The sequence below is a fragment of the Moschus berezovskii genome, chromosome 4 (assembly GCF_049115385.1).
Source record: "Moschus berezovskii isolate FMDL1 chromosome 4, NW_MosBer_1.0, whole genome shotgun sequence".
Classification (NCBI taxonomy): domain Eukaryota; kingdom Metazoa; phylum Chordata; class Mammalia; order Artiodactyla; family Moschidae; genus Moschus; species Moschus berezovskii.
Window position 1 is genome coordinate 121,542,825 of NC_142463.1, and position 23,245 is coordinate 121,566,069.

General features: G+C 44.9%; 1 protein-coding gene across 3 annotated transcripts in view; it reads right to left on the minus strand.

Moving 5' to 3' along the window:
* Window positions 1–318: 318 nt before the first annotated feature.
* Window positions 319–23,245, minus strand: part of RXRG (retinoid X receptor gamma) — a 54,097-nt gene continuing 31,170 nt past the window's right edge. For all 3 annotated transcript variants that reach the window (XM_055402903.2, XM_055402904.2, XM_088835991.1), the window contains 8 exons: window positions 20,238–20,382; window positions 17,744–17,923; window positions 11,027–11,187; window positions 10,781–10,910; window positions 9,194–9,326; window positions 7,508–7,599; window positions 5,907–6,012; window positions 319–613 (listed from right to left, as the gene is read on the minus strand). In XM_055402903.2, coding sequence (XP_055258878.1) covers window positions 466–613; window positions 5,907–6,012; window positions 7,508–7,599; window positions 9,194–9,326; window positions 10,781–10,910; window positions 11,027–11,187; window positions 17,744–17,923; window positions 20,238–20,382 — 1,095 coding nt within the window. In that variant the 3' untranslated portion in view covers window positions 319–465. The remainder of the gene's footprint in view (window positions 614–5,906; window positions 6,013–7,507; window positions 7,600–9,193; window positions 9,327–10,780; window positions 10,911–11,026; window positions 11,188–17,743; window positions 17,924–20,237; window positions 20,383–23,245) is intronic.

Here is a 23,245-nt window from a genome sequence, read left to right on the forward strand (position 1 = left end):
CTGTGAGATTTACGGTTTCAGGACTCCTGCCTCAACCCCTATTCATAACCTCCAATACGTTTCCTCCTGCATCTCAGATAACTTCCCTGCAGCATAATAATTCACCCTATGCTCCAAGCTGTGCCAATATCACATACGTTACTTTATTATTCATTCATTGGCTTTCCAAGGCAAGTGAAAAAATAATTTAAACCAATTATATGTACAGAGGCTTGGTTAGTTTTCCCAGTAATTTCCAGAAAGATCCCCATCCCCTTAGATAGCAAAGAAGGGTTACGTTTAACATCTATACAAAACTCCACCTATAAAAGTCGCATGTGTAGAAAGGTTTCTTTATTATAAGCATCACGTCTGGGGAATGGGTAGGGGTCAGGGCAGGAGGTGGAGGAACATGTGCAGGGTGGGGGTCCGCACACACCTGCCTGGGCTAGTCCTGTGCAGGGCGGGGCTGGTGGCTGGTGGGGCTCAGGTGGTTTGCAGTGGGGTCTCCAACATCTCCATGAGGAAGGTGTCAATGGGTGTGTCCCCGATGAGCTTGAAGAAGAAGAGGTGCTCCAGGCACTTCAAGCCGATAGAACGCAGGGCTGGGAGGCGCAGCAGCAGCTTGGCAAACCTGCAGGGAAGCAAGGAGACCTTAAGAACTGGGGGGCAGCATGCACGAGGCAGCTGCTGTCATGAGGCTGCTTGTTTGGTCTTCCTGACCAATTTGTGGTCAGAAGAAAGAGCCTGAGAGGGGAATCTAACACAGTCGGAGAATCTCTAATCTGGGGGAGCTTCAAAAATAGGCTTGAGGTCTCATTTAGCTTCTTTAGATGGAAGATGGATCCTGTGACCTCTTGAGGAACTCTTGACTTCTGTGGTCACATCCCAGAATGCCCTCAGCAGCCCATTCATGGCAGGTGAGAGCCAGTCTGCTTGCGATGACTCACAGCGCCAATCCCAACCACGAGATGTTCCTTACATTCTCTGTGCCCAGAGGTTCCTAGGAAGATCTGCCCAAACACTTAGAACACATCACACAGATGTGCTGAATCCACAGGGGCTGTCACCATCGGGGAAGGTGCTCCAGGCATTCAAGCCATTGGAGTGAGGGGCCGCGAGATGCAGCCACAGCTTGGTAAACCACGCATCAGGCACTGCAATAGGCTCTAGGATCCAGGGGGAGCCCCTGCTCTCAGGACCAACAGTTCTGATCGCCTCACCAGACTATGCATTTCCTCATGACACACTTACCTTAAGCAACGTGACCTCAGTGTGCCTCAGTTACATTTTCGTTACCACTTCATAACCACTTTGTACATCAGCTTCTTATTCTATCACTTACCTTTGTTTTATTTTTTGCCGAAGAAATGTGGCTTTCTTTTTTTAATTTTTTAAAAAATTTTATTAAAATAAGTTGATTTACAATGTTGTGTTAGCTTCAGGTATGTGCAGCAAAATTGCTCAGTTATACATATGTATATATACACGCATGTTCTTCAGCTTATTTTCTGTTAAAAATTATTACAAGGTCTTTAATACAATTTCCTGTCCGATACAGCAGGTCCTTGTTGGTTATCGATTTTATATGTAGTAGTGCATATCTGTTAATCCCAAACTCCTAATTCATCCCTCCTCCCCTTCCCCCTTTGGCAACCATAACTTTGTTTTCCATATCTGTGAGTCTATTTCTGTTCTATAAGTTCACTTGTGTCATGTTTTTAGATTCTACATATATGCATTATCATATGATATCTACCATTCTCTGTCTGACTCACTTCACTTAGTATGATCATCTCTAGCCACCATGGAGAACACTATGGAGGTTCCTTAAAACACTAACAATAGAGTTACCATATGATCCAGCAATCCCACTCATGGTCATATATCCAGAGAAAACCATAATTCAAAAAGATACCTGCACCCCAGTGTTCATAGCAGAACTATATGCAATAGACAACGTAAGTGTCCATCAGCGGAGGAATGGATAAAGAAGACGTGGTACACAGATACAGTGGAATATTATTCAGCCATAAAAAGAATGAGATAATGCCATTTGCATCAACATGGATGTGCTTACTAATTAGGAAGAGAGCGAGATAGAACATAGTAGTGTCTGCCCGTTATGGGTCCACAGTCTGTTAGGGGAGATAACACACACACGTGCACGCACACTTCCTCACACATGCCTCCCTCACTGTGCACACACACCCTCACCACTCTCACACACATGTGTACACACGTTCACTCACACTCTAATCCGCCCTCGCACACAGAAGCTTGCACACGCACATATGCATTTAAAAACACATATTCTCCTGCATTCTCATCTGCCTTCACACACTGGTACAAACACTCAGGCACACAGGCATGTGTAGACAGACTCACACTTTTCTATAATTAAAGACCTTTAGTTGCAGGGCGCAACAAAGGGGGAGAGACTAGTGTGTGAGGAATCAGCCTCGTTCTGACATGTCCCTCAATCACGCTACATTTCCAACCTGCTTCTGTGGCCCTTCTTCATCTCTCAAAGTCCTTTTTGCCAATGAAGCTTATTTGTAATGTTATTTATGATAATGACCAGAAATTAAATAACTCTACTCACAACTTTCAATGAAAAGTGCAGGAACCAAAATCATGTTAGCCACTACAGCCTTAAATCAGCAACTTCTTGTTGGGCTGGATCTTCCCTGGCAGTCACAACATTATTTCATGAGAAATTTTCAAATTGGAATTTTGATACTCCTTGAAAACGCATATAGGTCTATATTTGTGCCAAAAGAAGTTTTAAAGAAATATGGCTATATAAGAAAAATAAAGTAGCACCATCTTAAGAATTACCTTTCTATATGGAAAAATTAAAGATCTATATCAAGGCCAGCACACACCTTCAAGATGTTTGATTAGGAAGCTTCTGAGTGCATCTGAATGGTATCACCATGCTGTGAAGAGGCCATCAGATAAAGAACAAGGATGCTGAGCTCCTGGTTGTGGCTCTGAATGGAAGTTTTATGGAATTAAGCAAAGGAAAAGGCTTTACACTTCTTTACAGTGTAAAATTAGGCTGAGATTATCTCTGAAAATGTATTTATTTTACTCTAAAAATGCCAAAGTTTTACAGTATGTAAAATACTAACCACTTTAGATGCAAATTATTATACACAGAAGGGATAAGCAACCTACTGATTAGCACAGGTAACTATATTCAATATCTTCTGATAAACCACAATGAAAAAGAATGTGTATATATGTATACATGTGCATAACTAAAATCACTGTGCCGTACAGCAGAAAGTAACACAGCATCATCAATAAAATACATTTTCTAAAAATACTAACCATGCTGTAACACGGCTGTCTTTGTTGTCTGCCCCAGGTTTAGAAGCTGAGATCAAGCCTGTAGGAGTAAACACTCTTACTAACAGACACAGCCACCGGGTGGCAGTCGCATTTCTCGCCAATAAGTTTGGCAGCAAGGCCTCTGAGGGTACCTGCTGTGTGAGAGAGAGAATGTTCCTGAAAGCTCTGCCCTTTTCTCTGCTTTCTGATTAGAGGAAGCAGAACTCGGCCCTGCAAGGTGTACTTCTGAAAAGTCTCCACAGAGGGGCAGCCCTCCACCACTGAGCAAACGGCCATGACAGGCCCTGCATGCCAGGAACACCATCTGCCATTTCACAAGCCAGTGGTACGCAGCCTTTGACACACTTCCTACCTGGTTGAGCCAAGTAACATCCTGATGGACCTGCTCAGTCTCAGGGTGGTCGCCGTCTGTCCAGGCTGTACTGGACATACCAGACGTACCCTCTGCACCCACTTCCTGAGCCCCCAGGCCCTGCTTCAGGCCAGGCAACAAGTGTTGGCACTTCTCCCATGTGCCTGGAGGCAACTCAAGCCCCTGGCAGTCCCTTTCCTGGAAAAACAGGCAAGTTCCAAAGTTTTCAAAGTGATATTCATAAGAAACAACCTAAATGTCAACCACAGGGCAATGACTAGATACATTAGGTCCATCTATCCTCTGAAATATTACAAAATCACTGAAAACAAGAATTTTGTGCTAAGGGAGGAAAGTAGTACACTGAACCAAATGATTTCAGATCTGTAACTATACATTTCTAAGTATACATATATTCATAAATGAAGCTACTAGAACTATACCTTTCAAATTTACAATCATTACCTGCTTAATTTTTTAATACATTCATTTTTAATACATTTAATGTATTTTTTAGATACATTCATTTTTAATAATAAAAATAAATACATTTTAAAATATATTTTAGATACATTCCTTATTCAAAAAAGATGCTTGGCTTTTATAATAAGATTTTTAAAAAGAGTTTTGCTTTGTAAAGGGGAAAAGGATGGGTTTGAGCTTTCCTAGTTCTAATGCCTGGCACACAACATGTGCCCACACACAAAAACCACGTGTGATGTTGCCTCACGGCTGGGAGAGTTGGTGAATGTCACCAGCACAGGGTTTTCAGTCAGCGCCTAAGGCCAGAGGCTGAGCTGACGCTGGCAGCCAAGCCCTGCTTGTGGGGTAGAGTTTTTTCAATCTTTACCCACTGCAGGTATAGGAGAGACTGCCAGGTGCCCACCAGAATCCGCTGTCTCCTTCCTCCTTGGCATCTAGCTGATATGTTCTCCAGATGAGCCACGTGACCGAGCTGTAGCCAGTGGAAGTGGGTGAGGGGGATGGGCCCTCTCCAGGTCAAGGTGTTGCTCAGAGTCTCACCTCTGTGCCCCTCCTGCTCTGCCCCTCAGCCATCAGCAGACAAACACAACGTGACTAGGGGACCATGGAGCCCCGAGAAGGAGGAAACCTGGCTTCCCGAGTGATGGCGTGGAAAACAGTTGGTGCTCTAGACTGATTATCCACCCAGGATTGATTTGTGAGGAGGAAACACATTTGTGTTCAACTACAGACATTGGGAAGTCTGTTGTCACAAGTTACTCTCCCTAACACACAAGGCCTGCACATTTATTGTACCAACAGGCTGGGTCCCACTCACTCAGATGCATTCATTTCAAGTGATAAAAAAGCAGAGCTCAGCCTCTTCTAGACAACTGATGTGGCTTATGATCCAGGAAAAATGGGCTAATAGAAATTAGATTTCATAGGGGAATAAAAGTCATCAGTGAGACCTGGGAACACATATAATTAATTCTAAAAACAAACTAATGCCTTTAAAGGAGTTTATTTAAGTTTCATTTTCAGTTTTCTGTGAGATCTGTGGATCTTTTTCTCTCTTTTTAACTAGAGTTAGCAGAGTAAGGAAACTTTTATTCAGTTGCACTTTGGGGAAACATTTGGGAAAAGTATTCAATGACTCAGGAATACTGGCGGATAGCCTCAGAGATCTTCTGACCCATGTCCTCCTTTTCAGACAAGAAGTTCAGACCCAGGACCTTGCCAGAGCCTACAGATGGTGCCCTCAGGGCCAGCGGTCACCCCTCTTGGCTGCCAAAGCCTGGACCTTCTACTGCAGTAGGGCTCCCATTGGGGTGAAGCAGAAAGCAGCGCAGTCACATTGGAAAACACAGGCTCTTTGAAACCAAACAACTTGTGTTCACATCTCACTGCACCATGCACCAGCTCTGTGACCCTGGGCAGGTTCCTTACCCTTTCTGAGCCTTGAGACCTCTTGAGAAATTAGAGATAAGGACTTCCACAATTATTCACTCATTTGCATGTTCACTCAACATTTAAAAATGAGTATTATTTGCCAAGAATGGTGATGGGCTCTAGAGCGCTAGAGTGATGCCAGAGTGGTGAATGGTGGATATACAAGAGACAGACCTCCAGTTTCATGAAGCTAACGTTTGAGTAGCTTTGAGCTGGTTTTGAAAAAACCTAGACAGAGCCTGCTGAACATCACCATTCATTAATGGCTACTGTTGTTAACATTCTTTGAGGACTCCCTCACCTGCCTGGTTGTTCTGGATACTTTTGCTTGGTGTAGGCCTCGAGGGTGGCATAGACCTTCTCTCGCAGAGTCTCTACCTCAGACGGGTTGGAGAGACCCTTGGCATCTGAAAAAGACAGCTGATTAAACCTCTGGTTACACACCTCTGTGGAACACCGTTACAGAGGCTGTCCCCATTCATACAGGCTGCCTCCTGCAGGGTTGCTAGAGACACACTGGATGAGGGACATTGTGAAATACACAGAGATGGCTCTTTGTGCCTGCCAATCTACCCAATAAACTCCAGAAGCAAAGGCACCCACCACTGACGCCAAGGAGGAGAGTCTCCTTTCGTCTGGACTACCTTTACACATTTATTGAGTGTTTACTCTGTGCCAAGTGTGGGCTGAATGAAAAGACAGGGAACAAAAACCGGACATACCTACACCCTGCTCCCACTAACTGATCACCCAATCCAAGAGATGAAGCGCATGCATCAGTTTCTGTGTATCAGAATACTCATCTCTTCCTACCCGTGGCAGCCCCTGGGGAAAGCTGAGCTCTTGCTCCTCCTTGCAGTGCTTTTCCTCCTTGAGCCCCCAGGACATCATTCTCTGGTTCTCCCGTCTCACCCACTGCTCCCTCGCAGGCGCCTTGGCTGTTTCTTCCTTTTCTCCACAACTTCTAAATGTGGCCATGCCCCAGGACTCCATCCTCAGCCCTCTGCTCTGCCTCTGCTTACTCCCTGGATGAGTTCGCACCAGCCTCAGAGCTTTCCACGCTAGGTATAGGCTGACAGCTCTCAGATGTACATCTCTGGTCCTGCCTCTCCTCTGAACTCCAGAATCGCATGAATAATCACTTCCTGGACAGTCACTCTTGGACACCTACATCCAGCTCAGAGTCTCACGTCCAAAGACCTGCTTCCCAGCCACCCACCCTTAGAACCTCCAGTTCAGTCAATGAAAGTTGTTTTCCAATCGTTCAGGAAAACAAAAATATTTAATGCCTCTCTTTCATATCCTATGTACAATCCATCAGCAAAATCCCATAAGTTCTGCCAAAAAATATATGCAGAGCCTGACTCCTATTTTTTTTTGGCATGGAAGTAGTTTACTTGAGGCAGTGACCCAGGGGAGAGGAGGGAGCAACCAAAAAAAGAGAAAAAGCAGGGAAGGAGGAAAAGCCAGCACAAGAGTCCATAATTGGACTGATCATGGCCGTGGGCAACTGCGACTCAGTCTCGCAGGGACCCTCTAAGGAGGTACGGAGAATGTACCTCGGAGTTAGGCAAGGAAGATGGAAGCTCCTATTTACTCACTGGTTTCTGTCACCCCCTGGAGAACCTGACCACTTTTTGCCACCACCTCTTTTACTATCCTAGGCCTCTGTCATCTCCCAGCCTCCCCACTGACCCCCAACATGCACACTCCACGCCCATTTGAGACACTTCTCAAGATGGCTCAAGGAGCAGAGGCCATGCAGGGGTGACCCTGTCCTCCCCACGGACAGGTCTCCTGGCCCTGCCTTCTCGCTTCTCTGTCTCAGCTGAGCTAGAGGGCCACAGAGCATCAGAGCAGTGGGGGCTGACCAGGGAGGAGGGCTAAGCAAGATGCCGTCACCTGGGTTAAACAGCACGATGGCTCGCAGGCACCCCAGCTCTGACTTATCCATCTGCATGTCCTTCATTTTGGAGACCAGCTCAGTCAGAACTCTGTTCACAGGAAACAATGACAGGTCATGAGAAAATCATGAGCACCAGACCAAAGGCTGATAAAATGAATGCAATCAACATTTATTAGGTACCCACCCCCCGACCTTTTCCAGTCAATGCGCCAGGTACCAGGGGCACAGAGATGAATCAGACGCAGGCCCTGATCTCAAGGAGCTCACAGTTTAATTGAAGCAACAGAAACGGAAACAACACATAGCAACAACACCAAGCCAGCGCCTGACTTAATCAAAGTCCCAGGAGGGGGCAGTGAGCTCAGACAGGGGGCTGGAAACGCAGCCTGGAGGTTTCAGAAATCGGTAGAAATGCAACAGGCAAAGCAGGGCGAGGGCACTGCTTCTCTGGAAGAGCACAGCAGAGAATGGCGTTCACGGACACAGTAGGAATCTCCAGGCACCATCAAGAAGACTAAATCCCCTGAAAACCACGTGCGGAAGATGTTGTGGGAAAAGGCAGGGAAGGAGGAGAGATGTCTTAGATCGACATGCACGTGGCCCTGGAAGACCGTCGATGTTGGGGTTGGAAAGGGATCACAGGTCCCCGGCACTGGGCAGAGAGTCCATCTTCAAGCTCACCCTTCCCTTTCCTAGTGCATCTCCATCCTGTCACCCCAAGTCATTCATCTCTACTCATTTCTCATCTCCTTAAATCACCTGGCTTAATTTCCCTGAGGGCACAGAATCCCAGACTGAGGCCATTGCTCCCTCAGCAGGCTTGCCCCAGAGAGATGCAGCTGCTGCTGCTGCGAAGTCACTTCAGTCGTGTCCGACTGTGTGACCCCATAGACGGCAGCCCACCAGGGTCCCCCGTCTCTGGGATTCTCCAGGCAAGAACACTGGAGTGGGTTGCCATTTTCTTCTCCAGTGTGTGAAAGTGAAAAGTGAAAGTGAAGTCACTCAGTCATGTCTGACTCATAGCGACCCCATGGACTGCAGGTTCCTCCGTCCATGGGATTTTCTAGGCAAGAGTACTGGAGTGGCTTGCCATTGCCTTCTCCAAGAGAGATGCAGAGTCCAGCAAAAACCCTAGTTCATCTTTTCTGGACTCCTAAAGTCAGATTCTAAGCCTTCATTCCTGTCCCAGCCCTCTAGGACAAGCAGTTCAAACTCCCCACCCCTAATCGTTCAGTCAAGTCCAACTCCAGGACTGTAGTCCACCAGGCTCCTGTGTTGATGGGATTCTCCAGGCAAGAATACTGGACTGGGTTGCCATTTCCTTCTCCAGGGGGTCTTCCCAACCCAGGAATAGAACCCAGGTCTCCTGCATTGCAGGCAGATTCTTTACCGACTGAACTACGAAGGAAGCCCAATCTTACTAGGTAATGTTAATAACACCGTCTCTTCCTTGGAAACCCATAGGTTTTCACCTGCCAGGAACTCTGTTGGCCTCTGACTGGCTCTGTCTCCTTGAATCAACATTTCTTTTAATCCCTTTCTCATTCCCCAGGTTTATGCTTTCATGTGCTTAATGATCTCTGCTTCCAGCCATATATGTCCGGCTGGTTGAGCTGTCCACTCTAAACACACACATGCACACATGTACACACACACAAATGCTGGAAGCAGAAGAGAACCACCTGTCGAAGATGGAGCCAACCCCAGCACTGTGGGCGCTACTTCGGTGGACATGTAGACCCGTGGCCAGAAGGATGCCATCCTGCACAGAAACCGAGCGGTGGGAAAAGGAGGCGATCAGCAGTTCATTCCACCCTGCAAGGATAAGAAGGCGGCCTTGAGGGAAGCCTGACCGCACTCTCGCTTCATGGCCAGTCATCCAAGGCGTGTGTCATGACCCTTTGGAATAAAAGTAGACTCAGAAATCCAGTTCCAGACAATGCTGCTAATTAGTGAAGAAACAAACGATAAGACTGGGGTCTCCCGACTTGGGGCTGTGCCCATCCCCCAGTCTCCCCCTCTGCTGCCTAGAATGGTAGCTTGAGAACAAGGACTCGACTCCCCAGTCCATCAACAGATATGGATTGAACACTTAACAGGTAATGGTCACTATGTTAGCTGCCGTGGTGGATAAAGCAAGCATACCTTGCAGTCTCTGCCCCCAGGACCTGACAACCTAGTTTTATCTCTTTGGCGTTGTCTAGTATCACCCAGCATGGCATGAAGCTTTCCATCAACACTCAGCGATCACTCATTATTTGATAGGAATGAAATGAGTGCACTGGCTTCCAAGGCTCAGCCAATCTTCATGAAATTTCTCTGCTGGCTCTGTGACAAAGAGGAGCTTTGGCATATGTCAACTGCAGTGTCCCAGAAATGGGAGGTGAGAGAGATTACAGCACGTAGAATATTAAAATAGGAAGGGACTCTGGAATCCATCTAGTACCAGCCTGAGCAAAAATCTTTGGCTTCCCTTACTTCATCTGTGAAATGGGAGTATCTCTATTTTCCAATTTCATAATAATAATGAGGCAGAGCTTCAGATTGTCTTCAGTAAAAACTATTTAACTCTCTTTGAAAATTAAATGCAAATTATAAAGGTTATGTAAAATTTGCATGGAAAAATAGTTCTTTCCTGGTCACTATAAGGATTCCAGGAAGCAGTTTAAGAAACCCAATGGACAGAAAAGTCTCTGCTTCTTACTAACTCGCCTCTTTCTGAATTGTTATGTGTGTGTCGAAAGTTATTTTTCTCTAATAATAAAATGCATGTAGAAACTAATACAAATTTCATTGTGTAAAAAAAAATTTAAATATCAAAAAAAGAAAAAGTCTTATTCCTCCATTAACAAACTGTTTTGTTTGAGAATGAAAAGTTTGGGAGAGGGCCATCCAACTTTAAGAGAGTGTAAGGCTGCAGTCCATGGGGTCGCTAAGAGTCGGACACGACGGAGCGACTTCACTTTCACTTTTCACTTTCATGCATTGGAGAAGGAAATGGCAACCCACTCCAGTGTTCTTGCCTGGAGAATCCCAGTGACGGGGGAGCCTGGTAGGAGGCCATCTATGGGGTCACACAGAGTCGGACACGACTGAAGTGACTTAGCAGCAGCAAGTAATATAAATCTCACATAGGGTTATCCTGTCTCAACAAGATGCACCAGCTTGGATGGGTTCAACTCCATCAGGTCACTTGTTTTAGAATCCCAAGGGCAAAATGGCAACCCAAGTGCTTGTCCCAAGAAGAAAGGATCCTTGGTATCACTTACCTGCCCGGAGCAGAATGACTTGGTCCTCCAAGGTGAGGTCAGAGAAGTGGGGGATACGCTTGGCCCATTCAACGAGAGTAAAAAGCTGCTTATCAGCAGCGTGGCATATATTGGTGACAGGGTCATTAGTCTGAAAAAGGAACAAAGTAATCTGAAGGGACAGATTCTAAGACTCCACCACGTCCCTTGCCCACATCTAGCCCCATCTAAGATATGGGAGCGGGGTGCAGATCTAAGATCACCTACCGAATTCTCCGTGTTCATGTCACCATAGGACTCTGTCTTTGGTTCAACAGCAAGTTCAGCTTCCAGAATCCTCTCCACGGGCATATCTTCATGGCCACTGTTGGCACACTCTGCCTCACTCTCAGCCCGCTCCCGGCTTCTCTGCCTTTCTTCCTGCACAGCTGGCAGGGACAAGGATGTGCAGATGTTACCATGTGCCCAGGACAACAGTGGGAAATTTAATTACCTCCTTAAGCCTCCATTTCCTCATCTGTAAAATGGGCACCATCATGGCAGTGAATCAGGACACTGTCCTTTAAACAGATGAAACCAAGAAAGCAGAGTGTTTGCTTATGCCTGTGCAGAACTGTGGGCTTTTTAGTCCATATTCTTTCCAGTCCACCTCTCTAAGAAGTATGCAATTTTGCCCTTTCTTTCAATGAGCCGCTATCTCCTGCATGCTGTATGCCACGTCCTTCCTCTACCCGCTACCTCTAATAAACTATGAGCACGCAATAGTTAAGTAACAAGCACATTCCTCTCAAAACTCCCTCTGTCAGATCCTATGCATCATCCTTGGCATTCACGCCCATTAGGTCTTCCCCTGGAGCACCAGCCTGAACACAACATCACCTGATCTGACTTGTCAGGAAAGATCTTTAGGGAGCCATGCGGGCATTTAGTGAGCAGAAGTGTAGAGGAATGTCACCTAGATGACATTTCAGAATCGGTAGATGATTTAGGGGGTGAGGAAGGGTACACACGCAGAGGGGGAGGCTGGAATTTTCTCAGATTCCCAAAACTTAGGGTTTTCATCTAGAACCTTGTGGGTCTGTACATGAGAATGTCAGCCAGATCCCTTCCCCAATTCTGTCCTCTTCGTTGAGAGGACAGTCTCTATGAGGTTAGTTTCCATTCTCTCAAAAGCTTTAGTTTTCATCTCATTCCCAGTAGCAATAAACAGAATTCAATATTAGCACACATCTTTCTGAATCCCAAGAATCAAGAAAATTATACTCTGAACAGTGGTCAAGTGGGACCTCAGTGATAACTACCCCATCAGAGACTTCTACGTCTCATCCCTCTCCTCCCCTCTCCATCATCCACTTCCCCAGGCACCTCCCACTCTCTGAGGGCAGAAGGAGCTACAGAGACTGCAGAGAGAACTGGGACCGGAAGCTGGACATTTAGTTTGTCACGCAAGGGACATTATCGATCTGTCAAAGTAGGTCAGAAAAGAGTCTGCCTCACAGACACAGCTGACGTCACAGTCTCAGATAGGGACGCACCAAGAAGCCTCAAACGAGAATAACACTCAGGGGCTGAGAAGGGAGGAGGGCAGGATAAAGGAAGCGAGGTTAAAGCACGGGATTAAGAAAAAGAAGAAACAGGACAGAAAGAGAACAAAGACGAGAAAATAGCAGAAGAGCAAAAGTCACGTGCTTGGAGTCAAATCTTTTTCAAAATGGGCCTGACCATTTCCCAGCTCGTAGCATCAGACATGGTACTCAGCCTACAAAGGCTCAGCCTCCCTACACGTGGGGTGGGGCTTGTAGTACTTGCCCTAGATTGTTTTCTGAAGATTACTGAAGCGCTAATTTAAAGTTAAAAAGCAGGCTCTCCCTCCCCTTGGTCTCTGCACTCCCGGCCTCTGCTCTGGCCTCCCTCCAGCCCCGCTCCGGACCTCGTCCCCTCTCCCCTGCTCCTCTCTCCCCTCACCCTTTCTTTCTGTCCCTTCTGTTAGCCCTCATTCACTGACAGCATGCAGAAACTCTCCTGTGTGTTTGCATATTCAGCTGGATTTGCTGCTTAATGTTGAATGCTTCTTGTATTAATTTTTTAAGATAGGTAATGGGCTTCTAAAGGAGATCAGTCCTGGGTGTTCATTGGAAGGACTGATGCTGAAGCTGAAACTCCAATACTTTGGCCACCTCATGCGACGAGTTGACTCACTGGAAAAGACTCTGATGCTGGGAAAGGTTGGGGGCGGGAGGAGAAGGGGACGACAGAGAATGAGATGGCTGGATGGCATCACCGACTCTGTGGACATGAGTTTGAGTGAACTCCGGGGGTTGGTGATGGACAGGGAGGCCTGGTGTGCTGTGATTCATGGGGTCGTGGAGAGTCGGACACGACTGAGCGACTGAACTGAACTGAATGGGCTTCTATTTGTCTTGATTTGAAAAGATGGGGAAAGCAGTATAAGTTCCTTTTGTGGTCCTCAGTTGATTTCTTCTATAGATTTGTAACACTCAAGGAAAATAACTTTCAAGCTTCAAAGAAAATAACCTTGGCTTCAGGGAATTAGATCCTAATTCCAATTCTGTCATTAACTGAGTGATCCTTTTGTATTCACTTCTCTTTTTTGTGCCCTGAATCTTACTGTCGTCAATAGGAGTCCAGTATCTCTGGTTGGAGGAAATTCTCTATGGACAGACATTTTGAGCTACTGCTACTCCATACATCAGGCTACATTTAGGGGACAGTGGGATCTAAAACAGGATTATTCTTTAGTCCAACATATATCTATTGGGATGTACTAAAATAGCCAAAACAACTGCGCTCCACATTTTTCATAGATTGTGTGTCACTTAACCCTCTGAAGAGATATCAACCACAGAGAAGTTAGGTGGCCTGCCTAAGGTCACAGAGCTAGGATATGATGAAGTCAGCACTGTAGACAGACCCAGGCTGGCTGTCTCCTGAGTCTACCTCTAACCCCTCTACTACCTCCAAGGCTGTAGGCTGGTCGTATTAATAAATCCACAGGGATATCAAATGCTGCCTAAATTGCTTCAAAATAATCCATTCTCTTAATACCAAACCACAGTATATGACCCAAAATTGTGGAAACAGACTACCCCAGAACCCTGAGGATTGTTTGGTGGCCTGGATGCCAGAGGGTCCCAGTCCCACAGCAGCTCTGCCATTAGCTTGCTATGTAAGCTTAGGCAAGACTCTAGCCTCTCAGAACTTCGGCTTCTTCTTTCAGAAAATAAATGTGTTACATCAGACAACAGCAAATGTCCATTTCAGCTTCAGCCCAATATGTACCCTGATCCCAGACAGGTGAATTCTGAGCCCACCCTGATTTTGTCTCTTTCTATCTGTCCAACTCTCTAGTAACATAAATCCCATAGAATTCCATTATTCTTGTCCTCAAGAAGGTGGATGAACTGAGCCCTAAATTTTGCAAATAAAGACCAGAAATGATAGTGGCAAAGGGAAGGCTGTCCAGTCACTTTCTAAAAGTGACATTTCATATAGTGAGATGAGGAATTGATTCATTTCTTTGCCTTCTCTTTGTCAGGGTATATAGTATGAATTCCTTTAGTAATTTCCAAAAGAGCCCTTTTCCACTCCTAATTTTTAATGATTCAGCTTTTCATCACTCTTTTTCACCACATTATTTTTTTTAAATTCGGGAACCAAAACTGGACCCAATTTTCTAATAATGAATCAGAATGCTAGGTTTAAAAGAACCTAGAGCCTATTGTACAGAGTGAAGTAAGTCAGAAAGAAAAAGACAAATACCATATATTGATGCACACATATGGAACTGAGAAAGATGGTACCAGTGATCTTATATGCAGGGCAGCAAAGGAGACACAGACATAAAGAAGAGACTTTTGGACTCGGCGGGAGAAGAGCGTGGAATGATTTGAGAGAATAGCATTGAAACACAGACACTGCCATGTGAAAACCAGGTGATCAGTGCAAGTCTGATGCATGGAACAGAGCATCCAAAGTCAGTGCTCTGGGGTAACATAGAGGGAAAGGGTGGGGAGGGAGATGGGAGGAGGGTTCAGGATGGGGGGACACATGTATACCTATGGCCAACCCATATTGATGTATGGCAAAAACCATCACAATACTGTAAAGTAATTATCCTCCAATTAAAATAATTTTTTTAGAAAAAGGACAGCCCAGGCTATTATAATCCACATGTCCCTGTTTGACTTACTTTTTTAAAATAAAGAACCACATTTCCCATAATTTTCTCCGTGAACCACTCTGACCCTAATTGAGCCAGAAATATTCAGGTTGAGTTTTGAGAGACAGACTGTGACGCAATAGAATCGAATATAGATGATTCTCAGTAGCAATCACACTCTATGCTGACGGGAGACACACTTTGGGGTCATTAATTTTATGTTTTGACTATCACAGTGGTGGAAGCTACAAAGAGTGAGTATCAATTCTATCCTGGTGAAGAGAAGACAATCTCTACCATCTGATTTTTCACATCACATGTTCCAGTCTAGAAAATCGTTGACCCCTCTACAGCAAGTATGGCACAAACATAAAGCAGACACCCAGTTAATACATGATGAATGAATGACTGAGCAAGTGAATCATTTAGAAGCCCCTGAATGACTAAAATATTGGACTCCAATATTTAGTTTAAACCACTTATCGATTCTCTCAACAATTATTTCCTAAATATCTACTATGTGCTAGTCCCTGGTGATATAGCAGTAGGGGGTAGGGAGGCAGGAAAAACACCCCTGCCTTTTTGGAGACAGGCAGTAGACAAAATTTAAATATGTGTTGCTGCTGCTGCTGCTGAGTCGCTTCAGTCGTGTCCAACTCTGTGCGACCCCATAGATGGCAGCCCACCAGGCTGCCCCGTCCCTGGGATTCTCCAGGCAAGAACACTGGAGTGGGTTGCCATTTCCTTCTCCAATGCATGAAAGTGAAAAGTGAAAGTGAATTTGCTCAGTCGTGTAGACAGTAATAAATGCTGTAGGAAATAAACTGGTAAGTATTAGGGGTGGTTGATGTGATTTGAGTCAGCATAGTCAGGCAAAACTTTAGGAAGTTGACAAGTAAAGATATGAAGGAGAAGTGAGCCACGCAGACACCCGCGAGAGGGCAGTCTGAGCAGACAGAATAGTAAGTGTAAAGCCCTGAGGCTGGAGCAGAAAGACAGGGGGTAGCCAGACCATGTACAGACTTGAAGTCATAACCAGGATTCTGCCTTTTTTCTGAGGAAGAAGTGAAGGCATTAGAGGGTTTTGGTGGAAGAAAGGTTTCACCTGACCCACTTGTTCAAAGACTCACTCTGGCTGCTTTGATAAGGGGAGACTGAAGGAAGACAAAGATGGAAGCAGGCAAACTCCTTAGGAGGCTATTCGTATTAGTGCAAAAAAAAAATAAAGAACAGTGGCTTGGCAATAACAGTAAAAATGGTGACACGGAAAGATTCTTAACATATTTTGAGAAAGAGACAAGATTTCCTCACCCATTGAACGTGGTGCGTGAAAAATAAAAAAAGAGGTGTTCAATGGCTTTTGATCTGAGAAGCTGAAAAATGGCTATTTCCTAAAATGGGGAGAACCATATGATGACCAGGCTGAGAGGGCAGGTTTGGGTCTGTCAATTTGAGATTCTTGATGGATATCAGAGTGAGATTCCATCCTTAGTTCCATAGTTCCTTCTTGCCCTGGTAGGAGAAGAGACGTGAGATGAGCTCTGATCTGGAAATAAGAGGTTCCAGTCTGTTTATCACCGATCCTTGGGGCCTTGGGAAACTCACTCCACCAATCCAAGTCTATTTCCTCAGCTATAGAATGTTTAGGTAAAGAACCTGCCTGCAATGCAGGAGACCCAGGTCCAATCCCTGTGTTGGGAAGATCCCCTGGAGAAGGGAATGGCTACCCACACCAGTATTCTTGCCTGGAGAATTTCATGGACAGAAAAGCCTGGTGGGCTATAGTCCATGGGGTCGCAAAGAGTTGGATACAACTCAGTGACTTTCAGAATGGTTAGGGTTATTAAGTTATTCTTAAGGGCCATCTCCATCCCAAACATGCTATGAGTGCCATTTTTTCCTTGTTGCTAGGATTCTTTCCTATAAGGGGTCCAAACCCTTTTTTTCACTGGTCCTTTTAGCCAGCCTTCCCCCTCCTCATAGAAAAGAAGTTCTTTAAGAATAAAGAGTCACCTGGGAGAGACAAAACGCCTTGTTCCCATTTCTGAGAGAGAGAAAGGCAAGACCTCTTGACTTTTAAATCTATTAAGATTTACCATTTACACCCTGTACCTCTTGAGTTCACTAGCTAATTAACTTCTTGATTTGATTTATTTGTGTTACTTAATGGAAAGACTTTTTGATCTTATAAATAAACAGAAAGCACATTCAGATTTTTTTCCCTACAACAATCTAGCTAACCTACCCTGTAAATTTGAAAGATGTAACATTTTAAAAGTATACAATGATGATCCCTCTGAATGAGAAGGCTGTTTGATTAGTGGTTATGCCAATAATCCCCAAAGACTTTGGAATACACCAATCTCAGAGGATTTATAGCAGACCAAGGTTATAAAAGCCCAGAGAGATTAATCAAACCAGCAGGCTTCCCCAGGGTGAGGATTAGAGTGGAGAGTCAGCTCTGCCCAGAAGGTCAGTCTGACGCTCCATGGAGGGCCAGCAGCCTGAGACCTCAGCTCTAACACTGCCCAGATACTGGAAGAGGAAAAGAATGGGTCCCGTTTGGACCATCATCTGAGGTCCAGGACAGGTGAGAATAGTGAAGGAAGACATTCCTGCTCGCTTTGCTTAGGGATACACACTTACCAGGGCAGAAGGCATTCAGTTGCAGCACTTGAAAAATCACGGTACCCAAAGTCATTGCCTCCTCCGCTTCAGACTCTTTCCTTGTCCTGCACTTTCCATTACGTATATACGCAAACTGCCCTCCCCCTGAGTGGAGAGCAGGGTAGCAGGACGCTTACCTTCCCTCTTCATGCCCGTGACCAGGCACTTCTGATAGCGGCAGTACTGACAGCGGTTGCGCTGGCGCTTGTCAATGAGGCAGTCTTTGTTATCCCGGCACGTGTAGATGAGGTCTTTCCTGATGGTTCTCTTGAAGAACCCTTTGCAGCCTTCACAGCTGTACACACCGTAGTGCTTTCCTGGCCACAAGAGAAGGACATTCCTTAAGTTGTTCTTGTGTTTATCTGGGTCTTTCATTCAGAAGAACCTCTGGGCTCTCCCCAGAAAAACTAGCACATCACCTCGGCAATGGGAACAAAAGCAAAGAACAAGTAGCGGAGAACGCAAGCTTGATGACAGGAACCAAACCAAGGCAGAGTAAATTTGCCCTTCCTTGTGTCTACCCTCTAGAAGCCATTCTCTGGAATCACCAGTTCCAGAGAATGTTCTTAAAAAAGTCCTGACCCAAGACTTCGCTTCCATTTATTTAATAGGGCAATTCTTATGTTAGTTAAGCAAAATGTTCTGCCTTCATTCAAGACGTTAATGTACATAAAAAATAAAAATATTTACGATTGTTGTGTATTATCTAGCAGGGAAACAACCTCAGTTTCACTCCTATTTCTCCATAACTGAAGTCCAAGGACTTAAGAATCTCACTGCGAACTATTATCCTTTATCATAAACTACATACAAGAAACTAACTTATACATTTTTCAAATATTATTGCCTATCAGAGGAATAAACTGCTATATGACGTTTATGGCATAACTTGACGTGTAATCTTGAGATGTGACATAAAGATCTGATGGAAGGTGCTTTTACTTGATCCAGGATAATCTGTTACCTCTTTCACTGTCCTTATTACCTGCTCCACACATCCAGTTTTCCGTGACCCCAGCCAAGGATGGCTAATTTGTGTCAGGCGAGCCACTTCACACATGACCACACAGGCAGCAAGAATCAGTTACCATGGACTTCCTGGGTGGCCCAGTGGCTTAAGACTCTGTACTCCGAATGCAAGGGGCTCGAGTTCAGTACCTGGTCAGGGAGCTAGATCCCATGTGCTGCAACTAAAAAAGATCCTGCATACCACAACTAAAAGGATCTCAAATGCCCAATTAAGACCCCGCACAACCAAAGACATAAATGTTTTTTAAAAGGAGGCTTTCTAGGTAGACGTCTTCCCAATACTACACACCAGGCAGCTGTGCTCAATTGGTTGAAATTGTGAGACTTGAACAACAAGACAAATTATGCAAAACAAATTTATGTTTGATTCCTGAGAGTGACATGTGATGCAGTTTACCTATAGACCTGATATTACTTTCTAATCTGGTGAATCTGAAGTCCCTGAGAACTAACCAATGTTAATATCTGGATCCCAGGAGCTTATATTTTAGAGGAAGCCACTTTAAGGTGCAATGGTGGCTAGAGATAGCCTGCTTGATGAAGTTAGTCTGTGTCTAATCAGCTGACTACACCGATTTACTGAACACATAGAATAACAAATAATGCTCTCAGCTCTGAAGTATTTGTCATTAAGAAACATGGGACCAACTTATCATTTCCATGGTTCTCCCATATATGAATGAACAGCCCAACTTCAATTAAACCATAGCAGAAAAAAACTCTCTATCAGGGTGTGGCTGGAATTCTGTCGCTATGGCAATGGCCAAATCTGCACAATTTGGGAACAACTTTTTGAGAACAAGCAAACACTAGCCATGTAGCTAAGTTCCAGGCACTGGGAACTTTCAATGGAGTGACATTTTGCAGTAACTTTAGTGGCAATAAAAAGCAGAGAAAATATTGCCAGCCATCATAGACAGACATAGAAATCTTCCTCATCTTCTCTTTCATCAAATCAGAGATTCAATTATTATCAAAATTGTTGAGATGGGGAGTAGAGGGGCAGGAATTTTGGCGAGGTGGGGAGAGAAGTCAGGAAAGAAATAATTTGGGCAAAAGTGGAAGAAGATAAAGAGAATAAAATCAGGGAAAACAATAATTTCCACCCAGGGAAACATGTTAAAATCCTAGACAGTTGTAGAAGGAAATTTGCTAAAATATCAAAGAATTTCTCTTTGTTGGGAACATTATAGATAACTTTTTTAGTTTTCACTGATAACTTTCTAGTTCTCCCATATTTTGTACATTAAGACATTATTTTCAGATTATAAAAATAATTTTTGAAAATTAAAGAGACTCTAGATTGAAATACTTGCTCATCACAGCCATTTCTTTATCCCAGACACACATGCAACACAGTAACTCCAGAGAAGCTTCCTGAAAAGTTTCCTATAAATCTAACCGCCTAAAGTGAAATCATGCTTTAAATTCATCAAGACTGTGGTGACAGACATTTACAGCCTGGGCCCCAGCTTGGGTCATCCTAAAGGACTCTTTATTCCTCATTGGTACAAAGGAGCCAAGTGGGAAGTAGAACAGGTGTCCTCTCTGGGACCGCCGTTGCATGGGGCACTTGGGAGGGGTGTCTGCCTCTGTACATACCTGAGGATCTGTCCCCACAGATGGCACAGATGTGCTTAACCAGAGATCCTGGACTGCTGGATGGGTAGTTCATGTTTCCAATGCCAGGAAGCCCGGGTAAGGGCTTGATGTCCTCTGAAATGCTGACACTGTTGACCACATTTAGCTTCAAAAAAAAAAAAAAGATACAATAAAACACAGAGCCAGAGTAAACCCAAACCCCAAGGCAGAAACTAACAAGGCCTTCTTTGGGGGGAAAAAAAGCAGGTTCTATTTCAAGAAGTAGTTTCCAAGTACAGAGTGTCTAAAATTGCCTAGGAAGGATCTGAATTTAAGGGAGAAAAAGAGTAACATAGAGGAACTAAGTCATTTCTAAATGCCAAAACCTGAACTGAAAATCACAACACACCTCCATCAGAGCTCCCAACTTTAACTCAGTTTACTCATGTACTATTTGAGCTAGAAATCCATACTGAACGGCACACTTAGGACAAGTCTGGGTATTTCTAAATTTTTTATTAACTACCTCTTGCCTATTCAGCAGTGCTCCAAGAGGAGAGATGGCCCTCAGGCAAAAGACTTAGACCCTGAGAGAACCAAGCAAAATATACAAATCCATTTGTTCAGTGAATCTGCAGGCACTCACAAGCATGCTCTGTGTCAGGCACCACGCCAGGCTCTGTAGTACAAAGGTAAACAAAATGCACACTTCAGATGTTTGCAGTGAAACGGAAGAGGAGATAAAGTGTGGTGGTCATCTCAGCGAGCCCACTCAAGACACTAAGCCAGATGCCCAAATCATTGCAGTAGCACTAAAAATTAGCTTAAAGGCCTCTGATCATAGTTTTGAACTTGTCTTTAAGGAAAAAAATAAGCTCCATGGAAATATAAAATCTTTAGCACCAAAGACCAGCCCTTCCCAGTACCTGACACCAACCCAGCACGTGGTAGTGCGGTGGGAGAAAGATGGGCCTCTAGGCTGGACAGCTGGTGTTTGTCAAGTGCGGTAGAAATCAAGCATTGTCCTCACTCAGGCTCCAAGGACAAAGCTATGGCAAAAGCTGAACTCTGCAAAAGTAGAGAGGTTAAGGTGCTCCCCCTTGAGAACAAGGAAGACTTCCCTGTCTGCACAAGCGCAGGACGCCTCCTTGGGGTCAAAAAGGGAGTGGGCTCCATGGGCCCCATGCCATAAAAAGTGTGAACATGCAGCCACAGCCCCCTGCAGTGGGACCCATCTTAGCAAAAAGCTGCCAACACATCTTGGGGAGGGTCCTAGGAACACTCAGATACGAACAAAGTAACAAGATAATTGGCCAGTGTAAACAAAGACAAGCTTCCCAGGTGGCGCTGGTGGTAAAGAATCATCCTGCCAATGCAGGAGACAGGAGAGACGTCGGTTCAATCCCTGGGTCAGGAAGATCCCCTGGAGGAGGAAATGGAGGAAATGGCCCCTCACTCCAGTATTCTTGCTAGAAGAATCCCTTGAACAGAGGAGCCTAGCTGGCTACAGTCCATGGGGTCGCAAGAAGTCAGACATGACCAAGCATCTGAGCACACGCAAGAAGACCCAGAAGGACAGTCCTACATAAGTGCTTTAAATCACCTCTTTACTGCGCTCCTCCTCATTCAGGATGCCCACACTCCTCTCCGGCTGTGTATTTCTGCCTAGCTTCAGACCTACTGTGCTCCTCCTCACAGTAAGAGTATCCTCACATGACAGAGGATGCTCATACTCTTCCTTTCTGGGTGTGTATTTCTTCCTTGCTGCTGCTGCTGCTAAGTTGCTTCAGTCGTGTCCGACTCTGTGCGACCCCATAGACGGCAGCCCACCAGGCTCCCCCGTCCCTGGGATTCTCCAGGCAAGAGCACTGGAGTGGGTTGCCATTTCCTTCTCCAATACTTTTGTCTCAAATAAACTGTTTTCCTGTGTGCTCTCCAATACATGTTACACTGTGTCTCTAATAAACTTTTTACCTACTTTTATAGCTTTTGCCTCCATGAAACATTCTTGCTTTCCAACAGGGGAAAGAGCCAGGGCCACTTTGCTTCTAGCCGCAAGTCCCTGGTTGGCTAGGATTCCTGGTTTTCATCCAGTATACCCAGGTTCAATTCCTGGGCAGGGAGCTAAGATCTCTTTGCAGGATCACTCACCACTGTCTCTCTGGGATCAGGGAATTGGTAGAACTGAATGGCTCGAAAAAGGAACATTGTGAGATGCCTTTCCTCACCCCTTAGCACAAGTTAACATTAGCTCCTCACCACCACCAACTCCATGTCTCTTGGTGCTTTAATGGAGATGACTGACAAGCCACTGCTACCTGTTTTCTATTCATCAAAGAAAAGTTAAATAAACATAAGTCTGTCATCTAGTCAGCAGCATTTCTGTACCATGGGTACAGGTCAACATTCCAGACACTGTGAAGGGAGATATAAAATCGAGATCTGTCTCTCACTCCTCAAAAATGGTCACAATCTCAGGGAGGAGTCAGAACACACACAAAAACTAAGAACATTTCCGAGTAAATGCAAACAAAGGTGATGCTGAGTGCGCGTGTGCTCAGGTGCCCAGCAGCAGCGCCCGTGAATGCCACCAGGGAAGTTGTAGCACAGAGTCGCAAGAGTGAATGCCTGGGGGTTTTAGGGAGGGTCCACTGACTTCTGCACGGTCTATATGAATTCTGAGTCACACTGCCTAACCGAACCCAAACTGAACCAAAGGTAGGATTTTCTTCTCTATTTAAGGCCTTTGAAACAGAAGAAATGATCAATAAAACATAAAATATAACAGAGCCTGAGTTAGGTTCCTTCAAAATTTACTATTTTCAACTCACTAAACAAATATTTATTGAGTAGGAGGTGGGCAGAGGTTCTGGATTAAATGCTGTAAGGGATGCGAAAAAGAAAAGATAGCATTCAGGGCCTTGCTTTGAAATCAAAGTCACTAGGAACTTTTAAAAATTAATTTGTGTGGAACCCTCTTACACTGTTGGTGGGAATGCAAACTAGTACAGCCACTATGAAGAACAGTG